Source organism: Stylophora pistillata, chromosome 2 (genome assembly GCF_964205215.1).
Source record: "Stylophora pistillata chromosome 2, jaStyPist1.2, whole genome shotgun sequence".
NCBI classification, from domain to species: domain Eukaryota; kingdom Metazoa; phylum Cnidaria; class Anthozoa; order Scleractinia; family Pocilloporidae; genus Stylophora; species Stylophora pistillata.
In genome coordinates, this window is record NC_142520.1 from 58,472,631 (window position 1) to 58,499,629 (window position 26,999).

At 39.4% G+C, this 26,999-nt stretch overlaps 2 protein-coding genes and 1 pseudogene across 2 annotated transcripts; 2 read left to right on the forward strand and 1 right to left on the reverse strand.

Moving 5' to 3' along the window:
* Positions 1-26,999, forward strand: part of LOC148740617 (uncharacterized) — a 1,045,961-nt pseudogene that overhangs the window by 881,212 nt on the left and 137,750 nt on the right.
* Positions 510-12,527, forward strand: LOC111327770 (glutamate receptor 1). The gene is made up of 16 exons (XM_088748878.1): positions 510-1,008; positions 1,577-1,711; positions 2,933-3,175; positions 3,466-3,671; positions 4,327-4,374; positions 4,475-4,600; positions 5,638-5,769; positions 6,207-6,311; positions 6,555-6,677; positions 7,032-7,226; positions 7,522-7,879; positions 9,206-9,568; positions 9,876-10,046; positions 10,351-10,510; positions 11,397-11,459; positions 12,213-12,527. Exons 1-15 carry the CDS (start codon positions 918-920, stop codon positions 11,449-11,451), a joined length of 2,511 nt encoding a protein of 836 aa, XP_088605004.1. The 5' UTR covers positions 510-917; the 3' UTR covers positions 11,452-11,459; positions 12,213-12,527.
* LOC148740653 (protein adenylyltransferase SelO-1, mitochondrial-like) lies at positions 12,322-26,467 on the reverse strand. The gene is made up of 15 exons (XM_088748885.1): positions 25,968-26,467; positions 25,720-25,784; positions 18,811-18,876; positions 18,096-18,262; positions 17,883-17,970; positions 17,496-17,562; positions 17,151-17,223; positions 16,958-17,041; positions 16,708-16,831; positions 16,262-16,306; positions 15,388-15,469; positions 15,005-15,176; positions 14,883-14,929; positions 14,506-14,585; positions 12,322-13,312 (listed from the first exon to the last, which is right to left on the reverse strand). The coding sequence occupies exons 1-14, from the start codon at positions 26,457-26,459 to the stop codon at positions 14,580-14,582; spliced, it is 1,578 nt and encodes a 525-aa protein (XP_088605011.1). The 5' UTR covers positions 26,460-26,467; the 3' UTR covers positions 12,322-13,312; positions 14,506-14,579.

Below are 26,999 nucleotides of genomic sequence, written 5' to 3' on the forward strand. Positions count from 1 at the left end.
TCTTGTAAATCAACCTGGTTGGGACTCCTTGGAATTCAGACGTTTGCTGGCCCAAGTGACTCTTTTTTCTAAAATCAAAACTAATATCATAGATCTTCAATTCCCACCTTCTATCAAACCAGCTCCTAGACCAAGGATCCAACATGCCATGCTCCAGCCCCACACAAGTGTTTTGGCGCACAGTTATTCTCCGTTTATACGAACTATTCGGGTATAGAATAAACTGTCAACTCAAACAGTCCAAGCTAAGAACATTACTTCTTTTAAATCATTAGCCATAAGGGACATTCAGAACATGAAGACCCCAAACCACCTGAAAAGATCTTGAACTATTTACATTTATTGTTTCTTTGTTTCTTTATTGTTTTCTCTGACTTCACATATTTATCGTAGATTATTAGCACTACAAATTAGTTATTCTATATCTCCCAGCGTCAGCCTGGCTATTTGGGAGTACAAGTTCCAGGTACAAAATATTTCAACCCTCTACTTTTCTTCAAAGCAGGATATTGGTTCACCCTGATATGTATCACAACTTGTTTTACTGAATAATTTTTTAAAGATAAGGATTCTCAGGTAGATTGAAACAAATTTGACAGTTATGATTTGCTTAACACACAGTGTCACAAGCATGCAATTTTACATCCGTCCAGTTTACTTGTACGGTATATCTACCCAAGATAACGATAAAGAATATTTTATTTTTCTTCTTAAGAAAATACTTTTCAGTTAACAATGTATTGAACAAGACTCCTGCAGGTGGGATTCTTCGTATAAATAATAAACTGATTTCATCAGAAATATTTATGTCGTAAATCATTAATCATGTATAATTCCTGATACAGCAAAGTTAACCAGACAACAGCTAATATGTTAATTTTGAAAACTCCGGGTCCTCAAAAGCTTGCTAGGCAAACATGGACGCGCGAAGCCTCAAAATGGCTATAATAACTCTAGGTTCCAGCCTTGTTTTGCTAGTATCTGCAGATGAGAGAAATTTTACATGTGGTAAGTTATACAGCTACTTACTTTATTGAAGTATTCATGCTTGGAACAAAACCAAACCCTGAAAAAACCGAATGAGGTAAATTGTGTTAGTTTAAGAACGGTTCTAGTTTTCTCAAGATCATCTTGACAATTAGCACCATCTTACCACACCGAAACCACATTAAGTGGAGGAATCAGATTAAATTACAAGCTATTCTCTTCGATATCTGTGCCGTTTCGGGGGGGAAATTAAGTTAATTCACTCTTCTTCATTTTGTTAATTAAGCGTGTCAAAGTGAATTATTTTTTGAAGCTTCAGTTAAACCAATACGCGGGATAGGAGAAATTTTGGAAAAAGGTCAGCAGAGCTACAAACCACAAAATCAGCAAAAGAAACCCACAGGATATTGTAAAGAATTTAACGATAAATTGTTCAACGCTTAATGATAGAAGCATACTAACAGAGGAAGCTGGTTTCATGAAGCTCTGTAGCTGTTTAAATCATGTTTGTTTTCTTCCGGGTTTGCTACTTGAATTTTGTAAAATAGATCTTTTTACCTTATTTCTTTTTCTGTTTGTCGCCAAATAGGATTTATAGATAATGGAAATACTGAAGAATATGAGGCGTTGAAGTTTGCTGTGGCTCATAGTAATACAAAAAGCAACATCTCAATAATATTAAAGGTTTTTAATACATCAACCTCTGTAGGCCTATTTGACCGAGGTAAGAAATGTTGATAAAGGGTATATAGACTAGACAGATAGGTAGATAGACAGTTTTATTTGAAAAACATTGCAACCGAAGGTTGAATTATGTATTCATTACAAATTTAAGAAATATATAAAAATGGTAACATAGTTTTAACATATTAAAAATTAGGTTACATAAATAGAATCAACTTATTCAAAGCGTGCGTAAATGATGAAAGATAAAACTATCATGGTACCTGTTCGTTCGAACCACAGGTAAATTAAAAGCGCGCTTTTTCCTTAAGTCCATCCTAGATACATTCCTGGGCGGCAGGAGCTTATGCAGCTTGTGATTTGGTGCAAGAACGTTGGAAAAGAGCTTGTTGGCAATATTCTCGCGCCGCTCACGCAGCGAGATAAGCCCAGTGCACGATAGCGCCTCGTCATATTCTTTATGAGGGAAAATTATACGTAATGCGCGCTTCTGGCATCTTTCCAAATCAACTGATAAATATTGAGGTAGGCTGCTGTGAAAGAGCGCGCATGCGTATTCCATAACAGATCTAATACATGTAAGATAGAATAAAACGAGCTCCTTAGACTTAACCTGGGCGCGCTTTAATCGGCGTAAGAAGTAAAGCCGCTTGTTGACTTTCTTTACTATCTCATCTACACGTGCGTTCCATGTGAGATCGACGGAGAAGGTGACACCTAACATCTTAGCTCTATGAACGTACTCTAACTCCTTACTATTCACCACAATTGGGTCGAAGTCAGGTGGGGAACTTGGAAATGAGATGCGTAGCTCCTTACATTTGCCCTCGTATATCATTCTTTCTACGAGATTTGGATACTAACCTTCATGTAAATACTACCATAGCATGAGTCATCAATCATGAGGTCACAAAACAGGAGAATGAACCTACGATAACATTATATATATTTTATGTATAATTCCCTATTAAAAATTATATATTCTAACCAAACTGGTTGAGGACAGTTTTTCATAAAAGGTACAAATAAAGATAATAGTTACGCCTGTTCGGTTAATCATTGCAGCAAATATAATGAGATGTAAAACAAAATTAAGGAGCTTGGGACAAAAATAAAATTCATTATAAATAAAAGAGCTGGCATAGGTACAAGACTATTGAAATATTTAACAACCGTTATTAAAATGAACTCAGTAAAATGGATGATAGATAGCTGGTATGGTTACAAGGCAATTTAAAAGGTTAAACATCATTCATTGCAGCCGTTTCAGGGATTCACCAACAAAACATCACCACACTCATTGAGGGAAGCTATTCAAGAGCATCTGCATGCGCAATCTCATTGGTAATGGGTGTTTCTGTAATACGTCTCCATGGAAGCGGCGGGAAGTTTGACCAATGTGAGAGAGCAGTGGATATGTCAGCGGGATACAGATATTTCGCGCATGCAACATTTGATGTACTGAACATACTGAAATGGAGGAGACTTCTACTGATCTTTGATGGTAATTTGAATATACTAGCATGATGCTATGACAGAGAACCCATCAATCAAAATAAGAAAACCTATATACCTGTAGTTGGTGTTGAAACTGATACCCACAATTCTTTGCGTGAAGTACACCGCTCATGTTATTTTTCCCATTACTTTTTTTTGCCATGCTACCCACCTATACTCACTTTCTCTTGCCAGGAATCTTCAGGGTGTATATTCTTACTTTCCCGGGGTAGTGGCAAGTTAAGCTTATGTTTCAAAATTTAGCCTTCATACGGCTCTTTTTGTCTGTTTGCATAGAGAGTCGCTTTGTTGAGGCTGGATATTTCTATCTCAACTATAAGAAGTCAACACTCACCATGGATTTAATCCAGATGGCAGAGACAAAAGACGCCGAAGATAGACAAAAAAAAATTTGGCAAATAATAGGACAGATACAAAGCTACCAACCGGAGGGTATTCTACTCTACACAGGAAAGGAAAACACAGATTTGATCCTGCAACAGGTTAGGGAAGTCTTCAAATATCCACACTTATTAATTTGATAATCTGTTCTTGTTGTCCTTCAGCAGCATAGTTAAAAAACATACAAACTGTTTCAATGAGGCTTTAAACTGCTGTCTAACAGTAACATTTAAAATCCAAGCTTTCGCCGATCAATGGCATCATCAGTTGATCAACGAAAGCTTGCATTTTAAATTTTAATTTTAGACAGCAGCTTAAGGCCTCATTCGAACAGTTTGTATGCATTGACTTGATTTACTATAGTAGTGGATGTGAGGATCAACACCAGCTACAACATTGTGCTCACTATAACAATTGTTTCTTTTTCCTACGAAGAACAATTTCTCATTTTCACGTTTAAGGCTGATCTCTCAGTTCGAGAGTGACGTCATTGTGCATGATCTACTCAGTGCCACGTTCGATCTTCTTTTTTTCAGAACTCGTGCAAAGTCTCTTAGCCTTCAGCAGTTTCACTATCCATAAAGTATGAGCTGAAGATACGTTACCAATGTTTCTGCTCTCCATCGTTACCAGAAATCAAGAGATTTTCTCTTGCAGAAGTACATTAGGTTTTGCTGGGCAAAAAAAAACTTGTAGTCAGTAAAAGTTACGAAGGAGTCATGCACAGTTACAGTTTTTGAATTTTATTTGTGTCAGGTTCCTTGTCAAAGACATTTTCCGTATCAGTGGATACTCCAAGAACAGGTAACTAACTTGAGTAGGCAGGACTTAAAAGCGTTTTGCCCTTGATTAAGAGTGAAATACTAAGACTTTGAACATGATTTTTACTCGCTTGTTTGCACAGGTATCCCAAAACCAGAGAAGTATTCCCGACCATGTAGTCCTGGCATTTAAGCTCCCATTTAAAAGCAGCTTTGTTGATAAACACTTTGGATCATCAGAACAAGGAAAATTCAACTCTACCAACAAGGTAAAGGTATTGTAAACTCACGAGTCATGAGATTGTTAGACAAATAAATATTCTCCTTGCAGTAATGATTATTAGACCAGCCATAGTCTTGATGTTTTATTTATATCTTATATGTTCTTTTTTTGGCAGTTCTATACAACATTAGTATAATTTCAGAGCTGAGCAAAGAGTTTCCAGCAATCTGATTGGTCGAGCGGTTCCTTAGATGACGCTATATAAACCGCTCCACGCGGTTTATATAAAATGTTCAAATGAAATGTTAATAAATGTTACTAAAATGTTATGATTTTAGAAATTTCTCTGTTGTTCAGCTTTGAAATTGTACTAAAACAATTATTAGCCTCAGGTTCGGTGAATATTGTCGAATAATTCCTTCGACTTCGTTTCGGGGATTATTCGACGATCTTCACCTCGCCTTCGGCGAATAATTGTTAAATAAGACGTAATTATAACCTTTTTCTTGTCACAAGAACTAGCTGACTGGTTAGGTCAAGTTTGGTGAATAGTAAAAGATTCAAGAAGCAGTTTGCCGATCGCTCTTTTCTTGTTGATAATATTTGTTGTAAGATCACAGTCAAGCATCATTTGATGTTCACTAAAAGTGACAAGACAAATAAATCAATGTCAACTAAAGAAGTAATAGGCGAGTTAAGACAGTTAACTGAGTGTTTCATATATCTGCGCAACACGACTGCAGGCCAGCGCCATACGAGTTAGGTAAGAAGAGTTAGGTAAGAAGTAATAGGCGAGTTAAGGCAGTTAACTGAGTGTTTCATATATCTGCGCAACACGACTGCAGGCCAGCGCCATACGACTTAGGTAAGAAGAGTTAGGTAAGAAGTAATAGGCGAGTTAAGACAGTTAACTGAGTGTTTCATATACCTGCGCAACACGACTGCAGGCCAGCGCCATACGAGTTAGGTGGCAAGCTGAAGCTTACAAGTCCTACAATGATTTAAAAGTTCTTCACTCTTTTCATTTCTACCGTCTGTTATCATGGGGTTTCTATAAATAGAATCGTACAAATGTTTCCTCAGGATTATGTTGCTGTGGCACACGATGCAATAAAGGTTATTACCGAAGCTTTAGATGAGAAGGCTTGTCTGTCAATGAATGGAAATCATATACTGTCACCTGATACTGAAGAGATGTTTAACTGCATGAGAAAGGTGATAACTCTGCTCTGAATTGTTGAATTATTTCTGTCAGCTCATGTTACGCAAAACTTTAAGAAAGACGTCTTTAGTATGAATTTCACAGAATTCAAATTTTGGGAAGTGTATCTTATTATCGGTGGATCTTTCTAGGAAGCCGCTGTTGAGCGCGTTTACATGCAAATTTTTTTTCCAAATGTTACTTATTCACCACGTGTGGTTGTATTTGAATGCGCGCTGTTCCTTGTATCACAAGAGAGAATTCTGGGAAAGAATGAAAGTGTTGTATCAGTATTCATAGATTACTCTGCCAGTTGCACTTCGTGCCGGTCTTTCAATGTCACGGATTACGTCACGGATTACGTCACGGATTACTCGCGGAGTTCATGTAATTTGTAAATGAGAGTTACCAGATCTTTTTATGTTTAGTTACTTCGTTTATCTCTAATCAGGTTAAATTCAACGGTATGACTGGGTCTGTGCAGTTTGATGACAGCGGAAACCGAAAAGACGTCTGTCTGGAAATCTTAAATCTTCAAAATGGTTCTTTCCAAAAGGTGAGATAAAACTGACCAAATTGAAGATTTCGGGGTTTAACTTATTAGGTCACCCACAGCTCTAATTACCTAACTTGAATACTGAAAAAAAAAAAATTAAAATGATTAAACCTTTTGCCTGTCATTTCTATCAATTCCCTCCCTATTTCAAACATTTACACAAGCTACCACAATTAACACTTTCCTGGCCAACATTCGTCTCATTTCTTTGTATATTTTGGTTTTTTTCTTTTTTCATGATAGATTGGCTGGTGGAATTCAACGAAACGAGCAGTTCTTTATAAGGATCCATTACCAAACACTTTACCAGGATCATCAAGTAATGGAGAATTAAAAGGGAGGCATTTCAGGATTGTATATGTTAAGGTATTTGTATTGAGCAAGTTGCTTGTGTGTTGAAAGTTGTTTTCATTTACTACACGAAGTAGCTTGGGTAGCTTGGAGAAGGATGATAGTGATTATCGCGACGTTCAAGAAAGTTTTAAATCTTTTTATGCCTCATGGCAATTTTAAAACAATTTATTACTAGTTATGTAATAGCGAACCTGAGATCAAATACTCTGAATTCAGCCTTTCTGTATATTCTATCTCTCTCTAGTAGCTCTCTCCAGAACGGGCGTAGTCGAACGGAGGCAAGCGCGAGACGGCGCGAAGGGAGGGGCGCAAAACTCTCTAGTGGCACTCGTTTAACACTTGTCTTCTTCATGAAATACAAAATAGGAGCCACCATTCATAATGCCAAAGGAGAATGAAGATGGGACGAATTCACTCCAAGGATATTCTATTGATCTTCTCAAGGAGCTGTCTCGATTACTCGGGTTCACATATGAAATGTACCCCTCACCAGATGGATTTTATGGAGCATTGACGGAAAATGGAACTTGGAACGGCATGATAGGAGAAATTATAAACGGGGTAATTAGCTGGAAAGTTGACTCTTTTCTCCAAAAGCACCAGATCTAGATGAAATACTAAATATTTACAGCAGATAATATCGTGACTTAGACGGAAACCACCGTAACCTTGCCTAAAGAAATGAAGTCTAACTGACATTAATGCACGTAAAGGATATTCAGCTTTATATGAAGCCTTATTAAAATAGGCGGAAGGCAGCACGAAGTGCGAGTGTGGCAGTTTAACTCTATAAACCCCGACTTAGTTCTCAAACGCTTAACTGTAGACCAAAACTTTCACTTTTGTCTTCTATAAGAATGCGAACATGGTAGCTGCGCCCATCGCCATCACTGAAACCCGAGAAAAGGTGGTGGATTTCACTGTTCCTTACATGTATTACACTGACGATCTACTGGTGAAGAAAACATCAACAGAGGCAACTGATTTACTGCAGTTCATGGATCCATTTGAAAATGGAGTTTGGATCGCTACTCTGGGTGTAGTGGCCCTCATCTCTGTTGCTGTCTTTGTATTAAATTACTACAGTCCTTATGGATACAAAGATGAAACTGGCAAAGGAACGTCAGAGGAGTTTAATTTCTTCAACAGCGTGTGGTTTTCTGTGGCTTGTATGCTGCAGCAAGGAGGAGATAGCACACCGAGGAACTTATCAGGTAATCAACGAACTCTTGAATATAAAAAAATCATGTGTGTATTGCAGTTTCATGAAATGTATGAAAGCGATCCTCGCAGTAACAAACCCTGCTTACGTAGTAACGGAAATAAGGCTTGAAAACAAATTTCAGGCCCGTACGGGATTTGAACCCATGACCTCTGCGATACCGGTGCAGTGCTCTACCAACTGAGCTTACATGCCAACCGGGAGCTAGTCGTTATGTTGGTTCGTATTAAACCAGTCGAAGTGAAATAAATCAATTAAATATGCGTACTGCGGTTTCATGAATGGTTCGTATTAAACCCGTCTGGGAGCTAGTCGTTATGTCGGTTCGGTATTAAACCCGTACGAATAACCATCACCCTAACCCACGGGTTTAATAAGAACCAACATAATGACTAGCTCCCAGTTGGCATGTTAGCCCAGTTGGTACAGCACTGCACCGGTATCGCAGAGGTCATGGGTTCAATTCGCAGACGTGCCTGAATTTTTTTTGAGGCCTTATTTCCACTACTACATAAGTAGGGTTTATTAATTACTGCGAGGATCACTTTCATACATATTATCAGGTAATGTTAGCACAGCTATCCATACTGCAAAGATCACCACTCATACGATAAACTGCAGACTGATTTATAACATGTGCTATCTCTGCTATGCCTATTTCGTTGATCCGTTGGTTTTGCGAGCGAAGGAGAAACCAACGCAACGCGGTATGATTATCATTTCATCGTGCATTATGCGCATTTCGTGGGCTGGAATAGAGATCTAAGCTTGCTCACACGTTCGCGTAGTTGTTTACTTAGTTACCTTCTTTAAGCTAGCCACTAAAATAATGCAGTAATGGCTTCTCAAGTTCTTCTAAAGTTTTATAAACTCATTAGTGCATTCATTACTAAGGCACTGCTCCTTGGTCGTCTCTTGTTAACATATCAATATCTATCAACGATAAATTAAAGAATTTGGATTGACATGGGTAGAAAACTAACAAAGTTGATTTTTGTGTGTCAGTAATAAACCAGTTTCATATACTATTTAATAAGAGATTTCAATGGAATGTTCATCACTTTGTCATGCATTGTGGCAGATTTTAAGGGCTAAAATGCAATTTAACTTGCTCATACGCTCGCGTGATCATTTTGTTTTCAGCTATTTTTTTATCAATGCCTCCCAAAGTGATCAAAACAGTAATACAGTTATTGAGTAATACAGTCTAACGGCTCAGGCCAGAATGACTCTCAAGTGGAGCCCAAAACACATTTATCCTGGCGAACACGAACCCCATTGTCTTATTAATTGCGAGTTTGTCCTTTTTTCATCTTAGGTCGAATTCTGACCGGTTGCTACTGGTTCTGTATTCTTGTCTGGGTCTCAACATACACAGCCAATCTTGCCGCCTTCCTTACTGTGAAAAATGCAGCTCAGCCGATCAACAGTCTGAACGATATCTTAAAAACCTCCTACAAATTGGCAGTTGTCTCCTCCACCAGTGTTTCCACAACATTTAGGACAACTCAGTACCAGCCGCACATGAAGATTTGGAAAAGGGTCCAAGCAGATAAAACACTAGTAAAAAGCGCCGGGGTGGGAGTTCAATGGGTTCGAGAAAAGGATAATTTTGCATTTATTTATGACGGACCAGTCCTCAGATACTTTGCCATGAAGCGGCCATGTGACCTTAGAGTAGGTAAATGTTGTAAAATGACTCCACCCACGTGAAAGAGCCCGCTCATAATGCCAATAGCTGTGACGATCTTTTGTCGGACTGAATTGTTTAAAAATTTTTACACCAATGAAAAGGGTTAACTGTTCAGGTATAAGACGTGAATATTTTTCAGAACCGTTCAATTGTTTACTAAATCCTGAATCGTTTACCAAAATTTTTACAGCAATAAAAAGGGTTAACTGTTCAGGTATAAGACGTGAATATTTTTCAGAACCGTTCAAGTCGAAAATGACAGTTCTTTTAACTTGTGTACATTTCTGATTTTCAGTTCCAGGTTTAACCACAGCCAAAGGTTTCGCCCTAACTTTCAGAGCGCATGACCCTCATACTGACAAATTTACGCTGACCATTTTGCACCTTCACGAGAATCAGTTTCTGGACTCACTGAAGCGCAAATGGTGGGATGATGCCAATTTTTGTTCTCAGGATGAAGACACAAGTGAGTCAATAAGGTTTTTGACTATTTTAGACAAGGGCACTGAACGAGATACGCAATAATACGATATACTATTTTTTTACTTCCTTTCACTGCCTACGATCAACACTAGAATTTCAATCCTTTTTACTTCCCTATGATGACAAGTGAAAAACTGGCTACACTTATCTTGGGCGCACGTGTAATATTTCGTGAGGTCTTGTTTAATGCTGTTGTTATTGTTGTTGTTTTTTTTTAATTTGTTTTCGTGTTGCTTTATATTTCTCTTACATAAAGAGTGTTTAATAGTTATAAATCTTGTTAACAGCTTTGTCTCGTAAGCGACTCAGTCTGAAGAGCATGTTGGGAGTTTATGTTGTGCTGAGTGCTGGAGTAGCTGTTGCCTTGGTGACGCTTATGGCTGAGATCTACTGGAAAAGAAAAGCTGAACGCACACTGGCCAACAAAGTTCGAACAGGGAACCGAAGGTTGGTTCCAATGTTTTAATTGAGGCTTTATAACTTGGAATCCTTCATCATATCACAAGGCATGAAAGGGAACCTTAAAGGGACTAAGGGGTTGGCAATTAAAGACTTTGAGTAAGTTAGCTAACCCCACGTACGGCCGAGCGTCAAACCGAATTGCACGTCAGCGCCCTGGGCGATAATTCAATGAAATTGGCCAGTTTACAGAGAAGAATAGTAATAAATTAAATGAGATAGAATAAATATATGAAAATCATATATATTGAACTGCGGTATTTGATACGTATGATGGACGATCCTCGCAGTAGATAGCGCTATTTGAGCAATAGCGAAATTCAGACCTGAAAAAAATCAGGCCTGTACGGGACTCGAACCACTGACCTCTGCGATACTAGTGCAGCGCTCTAACCAATTGAGCTAACAAGCCAACTGAGAGCAGGCCGTTAAGTTGATTCGTAATGAACCCGTGAAAGTGATAAATGAGATAGAATAAATATATGAAAATCATATATTTTGAACTGCGGTATTTGATACGTATGATGGACGATCCTCGCAGTAGATAGCGCTATTTGAGCAATAGCGAAATTCAGACCTGAAAAAAATTAGGCCTGTACGGGACTCGAACCACTGACCTCTGCGATACTAGTGCAGCGCTCTAACCAATTGAGCTAACAAGCCGTAAATATAATTAAATAAATACGTAAATAAATTAAATAATACGTAGTAAAAATAATACGTAATAAATTAATCATACGTAAATAAATTAAATGTCAGGAAGGTGTCATTACATTTGGTATTGACACCGACTCAGGCCAGAAATACAGTGACAGGAAGTTAGTGACCAAATGAACAACAATAAAAGGATACATAGATGTTATCTTGTTTACAGGCCAACGATTCCTGCGTTAGAGTCTAACTACGCCAGGAGGCCTTCGGCAGACTGACTGAAAGGGTAGGAGCATAGATTGTTTAAAGTAAACAAGCCACAAAGTATGAAAAAAATAAAAAAAGGTCACATTGTTTGGAAGTTTAGAGCAACATACCCAAGCTTTGCAGTAGAACAGGAACACTGCTAAGTACACAACGCTTACCGATGGCATCAAAACTGAAAGAGTAAAAAAACTTGCACAACTTGCTCTACTTCAAGTGACCTGATAAACTTAAAAAATATTTAATTAAAAAAGTGCTTCAATTTATGATTTAGTTGAGGGTACAGTACACTCAGCGAAGCTCGAAAAAAACTGTGAGCTGCGAGGAACAGGTATTGCCCAGGAACAGATATACGAGCATGTTTTCGCGCCAAATGGAGGCTCATATTCTTCAAACATTTTCAACGCGCGTGACAAATGTTTACGAACGGCTTCCCGTTTGCGGCGTGGGGTATTCACTTTTCAGGGTTCTCTGATAAGATTTTATGAACAAAAAAAACATGTTCCCTCTTCTGTAACACCCACACGACGTTTATCATCTTGAATTAAACTTGATGCTCAGAGTTTCCTATATTGGGCGTAGGGTTTGAAACTAGGGAGTATCACTTGGGGTATATCCTAGGATATCGCCCCATTTTAGTTGAGAATATTCGGTCAAGTGATACATTTTGACCAATCGCGCGCGAGCAAAAAGATTTGTTGGATTATGAATATAAACATATATATGAACGGTGGCCTCTATTTGACGCGAAAATATGTTCATTTCTCTCCCGTAGATTGTTCGGAAGAAAAATGACGATCGAGGAAGACAGTCAGCTTAAATATATTTTCACTCTTGGAAGAGTATCACAGGAGTTTTGGCAACATTACTTGAAACAACACAAATTTTGAGCTCGTCAGTTTTATTAGTCTGTTACACATCTTTAGGTCCACACAACCACGTTGCATTATACTAATCTTTATTTATTTACGGCGATACTTGGGAGCTATACAGTTCTCTTTTGATTAAGGTTAGTAGATGATCAAGCTAAGGCATGGAAGGTCTGTACGTTACATGAAGTTTCCATTTTTTAAACTGACATTCTATTGTTTGTCTTGGTAGACATTCTGTCATGTCAATTCAGGTTGGATGTTAAACATTTAAAACCCTCAAAAAAACTGTTCTTCATCCTAAAACATCAAAAACAATGTTACAGTGACATCGTTTGCAAGAGGAAGCACGTGGAGTTTAGACGCAATTAATTCGCGTAAAAAGTTTAAGAAAGATGACATGCACCTTTAATTGACACACCCCACACACCCACCCCACCCCTATAAAACTCGATGTCGCCCTGACACTTATTCTGCCAACAAGAACTACAAGGGATTCCCACGGTTATCAACAGGACTTCCTATTGAAGAGAAAACATAAAATAAAACAGTCTTCTTACAAGTTAGTTTTCAAACCGTTACTGATTGCCTGTATCTTAACAAACTGTCGATGTAATTTTATGTTGACTTGAAATGATTTTTTCCACAAAAAATGACCCCACTAATGACATCGTTTATTTGAATTTGACGTTGATTACCACAGATGAAAAACTCGATTGAAATAGCAATGGTGACGTCATCTATGCATCAGTCCCTCGTGAGATCATCACAATCGATCAAAATCTATGTACTATTCAGCTTATTACGTAAGATATGTTCCTGTACGTTAATACACAGTTGCTGTGCATTTGCTGCTTGTTCAGTATGTTCAGTATGTCTTCTTCAAGCTTTACATCTGAGACAGGAAATGCGGTCTTCCATTGTCATCAGGTCTGATTGTCAGAATGTCACATCCAGTTTCAGTCACTAGTAGGGTCTGTTCAAACTGAGCTGACCTCTTGCCATCCTGCAAGGAAAAGATATTGGAGTTGTAGCCCAATTAGCAAATTGTAAACACCACAAAGTACCAGTACACTATTGAGCTATGGATCTACGCGGGAGGTTGCTAAGCACGAAAGAAGCATAAGAGTCGCGCGAGGAGATAGACGAGAGCAACTAGAGGTTCTTGAGTGCTTAGTAAACCTCCTGTAACATAAAGAAGCCATGTTGTTTAATTCTGACCTTGTGAGCATGCGATACAAATATAAACCGCTGGCCGGTATCGGCCGCATACATTACATCTCTCTTCTCATATGTGAAAGGAAGAAACAAACCCTGGCTCAGGAACAAACCCTGGCTGAGGCAACTCTAAACGTTCTAGAGTCAATAATGTAATGTCCTAAAATTAATAATGCAGAACTCAACAAATGTCCAATGTCCTCAAGTCAATAAGAACAATAGGGAATCCAACTCAACAGCAGGGATGACAGATCACTGTACCCATATTTGTACAAGTGTCAATTTGTGACTCTATAAGTTAAGTCTTTGAGGGCAGCGAACCGCGTGACCACTTCTGCTTGTGTACGGCTCATCTGACTGGGAGATTTCAGCACTGGAGGTTGTGGCAGGTTCCGGTCGATGATTCGATGAACGCTGACCTTCGGATTCCGAGTCCCCATGAGGAATCGAACCGCTGACCTTCGGATTCCGAGTCCGCATGAGGAATCGAACCGCTGACCTTCGGATTCCGAGTCCCCATGAGGAATCGAACCGCTGACCTTCGGATTCCGAGTCCGCATGAGGAATCGAACCGCTGACCTTCGGATTCCGACTCCCTATGGGGAATCGAACCGCTGACCTTCGGATTCCGAGTCCCCATGAGGAATCGAACCGCTGACCTTCAGATTCCGAGTCCGCATGAGGAATCGAACCGCTGACCATCGGATTCAGCGCTCTGAGTCTTTGTGGCTCAGTGGTAGAGCATCGGAGCGCGGAATCACAAGGTCTGTAGTTCGATTTCTTAGGGAGACTCAAAATTCTTTCTTTGTCCCACGTTCTCACGAAAGAACGAAAACAAAATCTTTCTTTATTTTCACATGTTGTTGGAGGCAAAGTCTTGGATAGACATAAAATTGGATACTGCTAACAGGCATTCAACAACAAAATAATTTTATTAAAGTCCCTGCACAGAGGAACACAAAAAAGTAAGGAATATCCCACCTCTGAAAAATCGTTCCTTTCCGCTGTTTGTATCGCTGATTCTGCCATCCAGTTACGTAAAACATAGCGAGGATTTACTTCTAAAAGAAGGACACGGACATCAACGGATAAAAAGTAAGTCACTCAGTATGTGCAGAGGATTAAAATATCTGAAGTTAAACGACTAATCTGAGAAAATCTCCAGCAGCGATCGACAAAGCTTATGTAATTCTTACACTGTTGTAGACATTTTGCTAACATAACGCTTTCATTTTCCCCTGCTTGAGCTGCAACTTTGGAGAAGTACGAACTTTATCAATGTTGCGTAAAAAGAAATGGCTTATGGTAATTTCTTCGCCGGCGTAAAACCAAACGGGTTAAGTAATCACATTATTCACCTTGCATTTGTTTTCTTCTGCCCTTGTCAACATCAGTGTCACTATACCTAATTAAACAAAATCCTGTATGGAGTAAATGTCAGTTTTATATCCAACCATTAGAGACTACGGACAATACTTACAACCGAGCCTTGTCAGCAAGCGTGCTAACCAGTCTCTCCAGTTCTTGTGTGTTTGTAGTTGCTTGAGTGCCCAAGATTCTCTCGGCAAGCGGTTTGACTGAACATCATACAAAGATACTTCACTTAACTCTCGGAAGGTCATAGTAAAGTCTGCATGAGTAGCGGACATTATCTGAAGAGAAACAACAGACAACATGAATACGAGTTGATATGAAAAGATAAAATGCAGTGACTTCTCAAGGGAAAATTCACCTCCTTCTCAAAGCCCCTTAGACGAGAAACGTCCTCAAGCTAACATAATTCCTACAGAGATTGACCCCCATGTTCTCTTTTTTCTTACAAAAATTGCGGTTACGACATGACTTAAAAAAAATTCAACTTACCCAAAGTAAAGAGCGAATAAGCATTTCGTCATTTTCATCTTCATTAAGTAAACCAAGCTTGCGACGAAATACATCCAGAAACCTAAAATCACAAAATTGTGCATCTCAAAACTGCCACAACACCTTTTCTACATCTTAAGCTGCCATTAATTTTTGACCCCGGAACCATTCTTTTGTTTGTCGTAAAAAAAAATTCGGATTCCGTCATGTTCTTGATTTCTATTCGCTCAAAGATACCAGCTGCCAGGAAAGCGCAAATTCGTTGTGGTTCTATTGAACGCTTACACAGGATTTGAGGATCTCTTGTTTCTAGTAATTTCTTTTCCTTTCTAAGCAAATGTGCGATGTTGAGTGAAAAACTGTCCTTGCAGATTTAAAAATCCTGTCTTTTACCTAACCACTGTTCAAGTTGGCTGGAGGAAGTTTTTATCGATACAGTATTAGCGTACTCGTAGAAGTTTTCAATAAGGTATCGCAAAACAATTTCAGGGCTTTTAGCTTAGCGCCTTTCAGAGTCGACATTTGGCGTCCCAGAGTTTTGAAAATGTTGAAATAGTCGCCTGAAAAAAAGTTTAATTCGCCGGAGAGAATATTGCCAGTCACACTGCTTGTCTTTGAAATAAAGGAGATGAATGCGACATCTCGTTCAACCGAAGAGAAAGAAGCTTCCCTTGTTTTACAAAAAAATTGTACAAATGTTCGCCTCACTTTAAGTTTTGACCACATATAATTGAAGTAGTCAAATTGGTGACTTTTACCTTAAATTAACCAGCTGAAAGGTTTTTCTTTCTGATTGCCAATGCGATAAAAAAAAAAAGGAAGAAAAAGGGTTGTAGCTTGGAATTCTGACAATGATAAGGCACTTGCACATCACCTCTGGTTAAATATATCTGTATAATTCCAAAGAACTTTCTCTCCTCTGCAATGAAAAAGCGAATGATATTGCAACAAAACAAGTAAGAATCAATGGGAATTACGAGACTTGTGAATTTCAAACTGAACAAGTACTGATACAATGAAATATATAAAGTTCATATATTTTAAACTGCGGTATTAGATACGTATGATGCACGATCCTCGCAGTAGATAGCGCTATTTATGCAATAGCGAAAATCAGACCTGAAAAAAAAAAAAAAAAATCAGGCCTGAACGGGATTTGAACCACTGACCTCTGCGATACTAGTGCACTCTATGATACTAGTGAACAAGTACTTGTGGAAATACAGCTGACATATTCAACAAAAACCTTCAATGTTCAACAATCACCATTAAAGGTTAAAAATAATCGTGATAACGTTAAACAATTTTATTTAGACTTACTCATTGTAATCTTCAAGTATTGGTTTTAGTGCTTGGAGCAATTTTTCTAAGTTAAAAAATCCAACATTTGGCTGATTCTTGTAACTATATCTTCCTTCATCATCTGATGTGTTAGGAACAAAGTCTGCAGTCAGAGATCATCAAACTGTCAGACAAATTATAACACAAAATAGTTCCAGTTGACTTGAACAAAATTAATTTGGAATCAAATCCCAGATATGTCAAATTTCATGAAAGTTTTTCTCTTTACCTGGGTTGAAGTCATCCATAAATCCAAAAGGACCATAGTCTATGGTAACTGACAACAAACTAAAATTGTCTGTATTACAGACACCTCCAAAAAAAGAAAAAAGTTCATAATTAAAGTTGTGTTTAAAAAAAATCTTTATGGAAACACCTTGAATGACAGAATGTTTAATTTGTTCTTCAACTTCATATTTTACCGTGAGCAAAGCCAACAGATTGCCATTTAGAAATCAGGTCTGCTGTCATGGAAACTACTCTTGAAAAGAAACTCTGAGATCAAAATGAAGTTTAATGACCTCATCTTAGTATTATGGGGTAAGGCTATGGTACAATATCACACAAAAATAAGCAGTTAAACTATTTGCATTGTACAAGCCATGAAGAAAATACCTGCTGTGAAGAAATTATGCAAGTTCTAATTGCATCAAAAGTTTTCAAAATCTAATACTCTCTGATCAGATTGTACTGTTATTTAAAGAGAAAATTAATATTTAAGGCCTTCTAATAGCTGCTTCAGTTTAGAAAAAAGGAAAATATCTTACCAAGTACTTCCTGGTCTTGTTGACTAAATCCTTGAAATAATGTTCAATGACAAAATCCACAACTTTTCTGTAAAACAAATAAATTGGCCGTTCCAGGTTTATTCAATAAAATTCAAATTGATACAATGCATGTGGACACAAATGGGCAGCGAGCCTAGTGGTAGGAGTTAACATGAATGTAAATGGCAAAGTCCCCAAGCAATCAGTATTACAGGTAATTGTCTGTTTCAAAATAATATATACATTATCAGAGGTGCCAGAGCCACAAAAAGATATACAAACCATGGCATCATTTTGAACTTCTCCCGAAAACTATTACAAACTTAAAACATACATTAGTGAGACATGCTTTACTCATGTACAAAATGAGCAAAATTTCCCTCACACCTAAGAAGAGCTTCTTCACTGTTGCGCTCCAAAATTTCAAGAGAGCCAATTCTGAACCAAGATTTTGCTAAGCGTAAAACAATCACAACTGAAATAAAAGGACCTTTTAATTTAGTATATTAGATATAACAGAACTGGAAAGAAAGTTTTGTTTCACATTAGTGTTGTTACATTTTAAGCAATCCTAAATTCACTATCCACACAAATGTGCACCTTTTTCTTCCTTGGGATGTCCATCATAGAACTGATCCCTCCAAACAAGGTCATCACTCACAACAACACTGGCTGCTCTACTTGTTGGTACACCCAAATGAAACATGGCTTCACTGGCCAGAAACTCACGCACAGATGACCTCAACACTGCACGTCCATCACCGTGTCTGATCAATACAATTTATTTAGAAAAAGAATTCCACTTTAAAAAGCATCTTTAACATATATTATCAAAGCAAATGGCTGACAGAAAGAAAGAGGTTTCACCTATATACTCAGAGTTCCAAATGTTACCTATTCTTTATAATGCAACAATTAACAATTATTCCACGAGCGTGTGTTGGATATGAGATGATAGATAGCCAAAGAGGCGCGTAGCACCGAGTAGGCTATAATCCTCTCCTATCCAACAAGCGCGAGTGGAATAATTGTTTTATTGAAAACATTAAATTCAATATTAAATTTTACTAAATTTTTTTAGCTCCCTTCTAAGTTAAGCTGATGCATATGCTTACCATATTTGTAGATTATGGTATATTGGCTCATATACCATAATGGCTAAGCCAATAAAAAGTCTTGAATTGCATTATCCAATGATCCAGTTTTTAATAAAGGATAATAGATGATGGTAAGTGATTTACATGGTAAAATCATTTAGTTTCAAATCAACACTAAACCTTAAGGATGTGGAGAATATGAAGTATGAGGTACCTACCTTGAATAAGGAGTTCTCCCTGAGCCTTTCAACTGAAGTTCCCACCTCTCTCCCATCCCATCATCTCTCCCATCCCATCATCTAGTTTGAGCACTCTGGCATGACTTAGACGACACCACAAAGGTTGGATCGTTTGGGGTGACCATATTGGTTCTCCTCCATCCTAGCATTAGCACTGCACTGATGAGGCCCAGAAGGCCGAAACAGTACTGTCTGCAGTTAGATATAGCTCTTTGGCATACAAAGCTTTGCTTTCATGTCCAAATTGAGCACTCTAACTAGGATGAGTCATTGCTCTGCAATTGCGCATGCTCGCTAGTGTACTCTAGTTTGAGCACTCTGGCATGACTTAGACGACACCACAAAGGTTGGATCGTTTGGGGTGACCATATTGGTTCTCCTCCATCCTAGCATTAGCACTGCACTGATGAGGCCCAGAAGGCCGAAACAGTTATAAGCTTCTCGGCCTTTTAGCCTATGAAAATCAGTATTCTCTTTTTTCTTTCAGTTTTGATAATGGAAAGCCAGGAGAGCCAATTTAATGAGCAGTTCACCAGTACCACCGACGGAACCTGGGTAACAGCGTCCGAGCTTGACGTCCCGGAGGCCTTAAAACTCCTTGAAAACAGTGGTGTGCGTTTTAGAGGCGTACCATTTATGGGCTCAGGGCAAACCAAGATCATCAAAGACCGGTCAGTGTATTTTTCCGTGGATACCTTGGTTACCTCCCAGACTATTTTGGAGAGCTTTGATGCCGCTGGCATTGACATTGATTCAATCGCCACAATCCAGAAGAAAAGTTCGAACAAGTCCTGGGTAGTCTCTTTTGTATCGCGAGCGGCGAAGGAGGCTGCTCTTGAAACCCCATACGTTGAGATCGAGGGGCTGAAAACCTTTCTTGGCGACTGCGAGAACCGTCTTGCAATTGTGAAAATATATGAGGCGCCAGCGGAGCTGCCGGATACGGCCTTAATTGGCCGCCTTAGCCACTATGGCCGTGTCCTCAGCTTCCGCCGTGATCTAATCGCGCAACATATCGAAAACGGAGTGCGAACGGCCAGAATGAATATCGCCCACAAGATCCCAAATACTATCCGCGTGGCCGGTGAGACGATACGTATCTGGTACCCGAACCAGCCTAAATCGTGTAGAAACTGCGGTGATGAGAGCCATTTGGCCAGGGAATGCTCAACAGTTCGTTGCTTTAACTGTGAGCGCCCTGGCCACCGTTCCGAAGATTGCGAGGAAGGGGCTAAATGTTCAGTTTGTTTGTCAGACGAACATCTCATTGACAGCTGCCCGTTCGTTCTCTTCAGCGCAAATATTGATGCCGGTGCGAAGGTAGAGAAAACGGAGGAACAGAAGAAAATGGAGCGGGATGAACGACTGAAACGCATGAAGGAAAAACGCGAAAAGGAAGACAAACGTAAACAGGACGAAGAGCGAAAGAAGCAAACGAAGGAAGAAAGGAAACAGCCCCCTGAGGGACGCGACGAGCGACAAAAGGACTCAGAAAGAAAAGACGAGCGAAGGGATGAACGGCGGGATGAGCGAAGAGATGAACGGCGAGACGAGCGAGGGGATGAACGGCGGGATGAGCGAGGGAACGAACGGCGAGGTGACCGAAAGAATGATCGAAGAGATGAGCGGGAAGAGAGAAGAGGCGACCGTGACCGCTATCGCAAGCGCGACGACCGAGACAGATCTTCTCGCCGCGATTATTCAGATACTGATAGCGACGACGGATGGGAAAGAGTCAGGAGAAGGCGGTACAGACATTAATTTATCTATTAATTTGCTTATCTATTTATTAACCAAACTCGATGAGTAAGCTTAAAATGATTTCTCTAAATGTGCGAGGACTCGGGTCTTCTAGAAAAAGTAGGAAAATTATTCAAGAATTAAATTATTCAAACTGTGACATATTCTTTTTACAAGAGACACATGTCTCATGTAAAAAACAAGCGGAGGAATTCGAAACACTCTGGCGCGGCAAATGTCTGTGGTCCTTCGGGACTGGCAGGTCTGCCGGTGTTGCCATCCTCTTTTCTCTAAACTTCCCAGGCAGAATTATCCGTTTTTTGACCGATTCCGAAGGAAGAATATTGAGCTTACTCATTGACTACTATAATTCTAAACTAAATTTAGTAAACATTTACTCTCCCAATACTATTTCGGATCGTAAAAGTTTTTTCTCTTGTCTGCACAATTACTTTCTCCCCCAAGGGGATCTAGTGATCGGGGGTGACTTTAATTGTGTAGACAATGTCCTAGATAAATTAAATTGTTCCGCCATCCTATTGTCTGATCAAAAACTTCTCCGATCCCTTTGTGCTGACTTCTCACTTACAGACATTTGGCGCAAAAACAACCCGCGCAAAGTAACTTTCACCTGGTCTAACAAAGACCATACCCAGGCATCTAGAATTGACCGCTTTCTCGTCGCTAAAGGCTTAACCCTAGTAACGGAATGTAATATTCTTCCATGCGTATACGACCTATCCGATCATGACTTTGTAAAAATTGAACTAACGACTAACCCTTCTAATCACGGTCCTGGAATTTGGAAGTTCAACAGCTCTTTACTCTCAGATGTAGAATTTAAAAACATTATGTCAAAATCGATTAACAACTTTAAGCTTAAAATCCCCGAATTCGCCTCCCTTCGCGAGTGGTGGGATGCTCTAAAAATTGAAATCCGCAAAACAAGTATTTCATACTGTATCCGTAAACAGAGAACAGCAAATGCCAAAAGAATCCTAATTACTAAGCAATTAACCCATGCTAAAAACGCTTTACATTCTAATCGCTTAAATAACCCAGGTGTAATTAGCGATTTGGAAAGCCAATTGTCCTCTCTAATCTCGAAAGAAGCCGAAGGAGCTAAAGTCCGCTCCCGAGCACAATGGTTCGAAGAAGGCGAGAAACCAACACGCTATTTCTTCCGTCTGGAGAAAAAACGAGCTGACATGAATAGTTTTGAATCTTTTTTTGACGAGAACGGTGTTCTCAGAAATTCTCAAAATGATCTTGAAAGAATTTTAACCAATTTCTACAAGAATTTATTCACCAAAGATCCTCTTGATATGCGAATTCAAACTAAAATAATTGACGACCTCGAATTTTCACTGACTGATTATGAGCGCAATCTATGTGAAGGCCCTTTTTCTAATAAAGAATTACTTACTGCATTGGAAGGCCTTCAGACCGGCAAGTCACCCGGTTCTGATGGTCTCCCAACAGAATTTTACTCGTGTTTTTGGAACGATTTGAGCGAATCTCTCCTTTCTGTTTTGAACGAGGCCTTTCTTGCTGGCTCCCTCGCGGATAGCCAGTACGAGGGCCTCCTACGACTCATCCACAAAAAAGATGATCGACGCCTCGCAAAAAATTGGCGCCCAATTTCCTTGTTAAACACTGACTACAAGTTAGCATCTAAAATCATCACTGAACGATTGAAAAAAGTCATGAACTCCATCGTGCATTCAGACCAAACGTGCGGCGTGGTGGGCCGCACTATCTTCTCAAATTTGGCCTTACTTCGTGATGCCCTTGACATGATTGACAAAACTAATGAACCAGGTATTCTCATTTCCTTAGATCAAGAAAAAGCTTTTGACCGAGTTGACCACGAATTCATGATGAGAGTATTGCGTAAATTTGGTTTCGGCCCCTCCTTTTGTGGGTGGGTCGAACTATTTTATTCTAAAGCCTTCTCTAGAATCATTGTTAATGGCTCCCTGTCCCCCCCTGTCCACTTAAGAAGAGGGGTGAGACAGGGATGCCCATTATCTCCTCTCCTGTATGTGCTAGTTTCAGAAGTATTATCAACGCAAATCCGTAATTGTAAAGATATTGAAGGTTTCCTGCTCCCCGGAGCAGGGGGCCTTCAATATAAAATATCCCAGTACGCTGACGATGCTACTTGCATCTTAAAATCCGAAAGGTCTCTTTCTTCACTTCTCCGAGTCGTATCAAAATTTGAACAAGGATCTGGCGCTAAACTGAACACGTCCAAATCTGAAGCAATGTGGTTAGGAAAATGGCGAACTAGAATTGAATCTCCCTATGGCCTCAAATGGGTCACTAAAATGAGAGTGCTTGGTGTTTACTTCTCAAACGGCCTCGTCAATGTCGACGACGACAATTGGCGGGCCAAATTAGACAAACTAAGTTCGGTTCTAAATCTTTGGAAACAAAGAGACCTGTCTTTTATCGGTAGAACCTTAATTGTAAACACTTTAGGCGCAAGCCGTTTATGGCACGTTGCTAAAGTCATCCCCCCACCCCGTTGGGTGCACGATAGCTTTAAGTCGATCATTTGGCCTTTTATCTGGAAAGGAAAAATGGAAAATGTAAGTCGCGATCGCTGTTGTGCGCCCCCATCCTCTGGGGGCCTCAACGTCGTTAATTTCAAAGCTAAGTGCGCTAGCCTGCGCCTTTCTGTTTTTTCCAGTTTAAGAGATGACTTTGGCACATCCAAATGGCATTACCTAGCTCGATATTTTTTAGGACATAAGCTAACTATTCTAGATCCCCGTTTTTCTTTTCCCACAAATTCTGGCCCCTCTTCCTTCCTTCCTTCCAATTACTACCGGCTTTGTTTAGATAATTTCCGTACCTTGCATCAGAAAACTGGTGCCTTACCTGATTTACTCACCAGTAAGAATTTATATCTTTTGTTGCTTGACCCCGTCTGCGTTGCACCCCGGTGCTCCGGTTTTTGGGCGTCTGCTATAGACCGCCCCATCAATCGTTGGGCCTGGGTGTGGCGCAAGTCTCGCCTAAAGCTAATTGAGAACAAGAAGAACGATCTAATTTGGCTATTGATCCATAGAATGATCCGCGTAAGATATCTCCTAAAGTCTTGGGGATACATCAATAATGACAAATGCGCGATCTGCGGTAAAACAGAAACTATTGAACACTGTTTCTTGGGATGTCCCAGAGTTGTGAAAGTCTGGGACTATTTCTCTCCCCTTTTTCGTGTTCTACTCGACTCCCCCTTCTCTATCTCCCCTACCTCTATCTATTACCCCTTTTCCCTAGACCAATCTACCACCAGTATATCCTTATCTAACTTTCTCAAGGCAACCATCATATATTGGTGTTGGCTTGCCAGAAATAAAGCTACCTTCGAAGGTTCTCTTTTGAGCTCCAACGCGATTATCGACTCAATTAAAAAAGATGTCCAACTCAGAATTCTTAGCAGCGACACTGATACCTTAAGGAATTTTTGGTCTTTTAAAAACGCATTTTGTTCGGCCGATGCTGGTAAACCTGTCTTCTTTCCCTCTCTTGCTCCCCCCTGAACCTTTGTATATAATAAAACTTGTTAAACCTCGCCCATGAGGGGTCCTTACTCCGGGCTACAGGCCCGCGCGCTGTTTGCGCCCCACATGGTCGGGACAAAACTCTTTGTAAATAGTAAATAGAACTTTGTTAGCTCTTACAGGTGGGCGCTTACTCCGGGCTGTTATAGCCCGTGCGCTGTTCGTGCCGCCTGTAAGAGAAAATGTCATTAGTTAATGGAGACCTGTAAATACTTAAGTAACTCATAATTTAATTCGAATACTTTAATCAATTAGAATTGTAAATAGATATCATTGATGAAATAAAACCGCCTGGTCTCCAGGCTTTTATATTTTAAAAAAAAAAAAAAAAAACTGTCTGCAGTTAGATATAGCTCTTTGGCATACAAAGCTTTGCTTTCATGTCCAAATTGAGCACTCTAACTAGGATGAGTCATTGCTCTGCAATTGCGCATGCTCGCTAGTGTACTCTAGTTTGAGCACTCTGGCATGACTTAGACGACACCACAAAGGTTGGATCGTTTGGGGTGACCATATTGGTTCTCCTCCATCCTAGCATTAGCACTGCACTGATGAGGCCCAGAAGGCCGAAACAGTACTGTCTGCAGTTAGATATAGCTCTTTGGCATACAAAGCTTTGCTTTCATGTCCAAATTGAGCACTCTAACTAGGATGAGTCATTGCTCTGCAATTGCGCATGCTCGCTAGTGTACTCTAGTTTGAGCACTCTGGCATGACTTAGACGACACCACAAAGGTTGGATCGTTTGGGGTGACCATATTGGTTCTCCTCCATCCTAGCATTAGCACTGCACTGATGAGGCCCAGAAGGCCGAAACAGTACTGTCTGCAGTTATATATATATATATATATATATATATATGTTACTTGGAGTTTTGTGCTTACACACTCGTCTGTCTGATGAGTGAGTAAGCACGAAACCCCGAGTAACAGAAACCATGTGTCGTCTTGTTTGATCGCTACCTACTGTATGTATATGTATGTATGTATCTAATTATAACAAACTGGTTCAAGACTTCAGAGGTCGTTCATTGTTTTATTATGACAGCTCTGTTTCGTATGGTCAGAAATATTTTTGACCATATAGTTATATATACATATATATATAACTATATATATTATATATATATATAATTATATAACTTCAGACAGTACCAGCCGTTTCAGCCTTCTGGGCCTCATCAGTGCAGCACTGATGAGGGTAAGGGAGAACAGATATGGTTACCCCGAACGATCCCACATTTGTGGTATCGTCTAAGCCATGCCAGAGTGATAAAACTACAAAAGCCTAGTGAGCTATGTGCAATGCTAGTGGAAATGACTCATATATATATATATATACATATATAAAGTCTTGTTTCATTTGAATAAAAGCTTCATGAAATTTATGACTTAAACTCTTGGATTATCGGTACCAATGTTATTACTGTTTTAGAAACACTAAAAGAAGTTTCCTTCACAGCTGGGCTTTGGTATCTCGTGGAGGGTTGCATCACATCCAAAAGAATTGTATAAAACACACGCAACAAGTACGTACCAAAGAATAGCGTTTATTGTAACCTGCAGATATACATCACCTATTAGTGTATTCCCCCAAAATCACAGCACGTCCATCTCCTAGTTGACCTGCCCAATCGCCAAACTACGCAAAGAAAAATAAGTCAATCCAGCCAAGAAAAGTACCAGGAAAATAATAAATTTCAAGCTTATTGGACTGCGTCTGAGTCCTCGCTCTTATTTATTAGCTTTTTGTTTAAATAATTCACAAGAATAAGATTCCAAATAAAAGCAGTCAGAACGAACCAGTAGAATGACGAAACCTTACCTGATGTTCGCCGTATCTATGTGATAGCACAATAGAGTTTGGTATTATTTTAATTCTCGCTGCAAAGTCTATGAATGCTTGAGATTCTGAGACAGTGTCACTCAAATCAAGAATTTCGGTCACCACTCCTCGAGAAATCGCCACCAAATAAGGTTTATATTTGAGAGGAACTGGATGAACTTTTGAAAAAACTGCTCCATTTACTTGTCGTACATAATTTCTCGTTTCTTTGTCCACATCAAATTCTTGCAATAGAATACTCCTTTCCATAAAACTCCAGTTTTCAAATTCTGTTAGTTCTGTCTTTCGACAAACAGGAACGTTTTGTACCAACTGTAAAAACGTTTTTGTCTCACAAACGGAGTGATCCTGCAGGGAGATGCTGTAAATTTTCCAAAGATCCTCATCCACTACGCTGAAAACCGGGCCGTGAAATAAAAACCAAATGAAAATTGCAAGAGGACAATGACGGAGACACAAATCATCCGCCATATTAGATGCCCTAGTGTACAGGCCTTGTCATTTCATGCAAAGATACGACGCAGATTACCACGAATGGACTACGGAAAGAGGAGGGAGGAGCAGCAAGAAAATAACATTAAAAACTCCGACAAAGCGAAGAATTTCTTCAGCCCGCCATCCTTTCTTCTTTCTTCCAAAAAGAACGGTTTGAAGAGTTGGGATATAATTAGAAAACCCAGGAAAGAGACGGGCGTTTAATGACTCAGATGTCTGAGAGCTTGACGTTTTGGTAAAGATAGAGACAGGAGAAAAATCCCAAAGTGGACTCGACAGGTTGTTTAGGTTGAAAACGGATTAGACAGTTTGGTTTCATTTGGATAGTGACAGCGATGAAACTTCTCATGTCCTTGGATTCATCAGGGTTTTAACATTTTTGTCGGATTTTACAACGTTCCACTTCATGATTCTAATTATTCTTGATATATATATATATATATATATATATATATATATATATATATATATCAGTGTCAGATATAAAGTTACTCAAATGGTGTTGTAGAAAATATC